Source organism: Orycteropus afer, unplaced genomic scaffold (genome assembly GCF_000298275.1).
Source record: "Orycteropus afer afer isolate SDZICR_OR568_19922 unplaced genomic scaffold, OryAfe1.0 scaffold01755, whole genome shotgun sequence".
NCBI lineage: Eukaryota > Metazoa > Chordata > Mammalia > Tubulidentata > Orycteropodidae > Orycteropus > Orycteropus afer.
Window position 1 is genome coordinate 1 of NW_006923342.1, and position 524 is coordinate 524.

At 57.3% G+C, this 524-nt stretch overlaps 1 protein-coding gene across 1 annotated transcript in view; it reads right to left on the reverse strand.

Moving 5' to 3' along the window:
• Positions 1-143: 143 nt before the first annotated feature.
• LOC103213370 (NACHT, LRR and PYD domains-containing protein 12-like) overlaps positions 144-524 on the reverse strand; it is a gene marked incomplete at its 5' end in the record, with an annotated part of 9,703 nt that continues 9,322 nt past the window's right edge. The window contains one exon of the mRNA XM_007959175.1: positions 144-318. Coding sequence (XP_007957366.1) covers positions 144-318 — 175 coding nt within the window. The remainder of the gene's footprint in view (positions 319-524) is intronic.

The following is a 524-nucleotide window of genomic DNA, read 5'->3' on the forward strand; positions in this document are numbered from 1 at the left end:
TTCTGTGAAGACTGACAGCCTTGGAGACCCTGTGGGCAGTTCCACTCTGTCCTCTAGGGGCGCTGTGGGTCCGAGCCCCTCCGTGGCAGTGGGTTTTGGGTCTCTCACGTCTGTGCCCTGCCTGGGGAACCAGGAGCCCTGTCTCACCAGAGGACTCGCAGTTTGCAGCCTGGATGACCCAACCTCTTGCACAGCAGCCGGACGCCAGGGTCCCTCAGGGCGTTATTGGTCAGATGGAGCTCAGTCAGGGTCTGGTTGACCTCCAGGATGCAGGAAAGAGGCTCGCATGCTTTGGCTGTGAGGCTGCAGCTGTCCAACCTGTTGAAGATGAGGAGTGATGATGCCACACCAACAGCTCGCTGGGGAAAGCCTCACCCCCAAAGAATCGGGGTGATGTCTGTAGGGCACCCATTTGTCCTAGTTACCTAGTGCAGGTGTAAGAGAAATACCAGAAGGGGGTGGCTTCCATGAACAGAATTTACTTTCTCACAGTTTAGGAGGCTGGAAGTCTGGCTTCAGGGGCC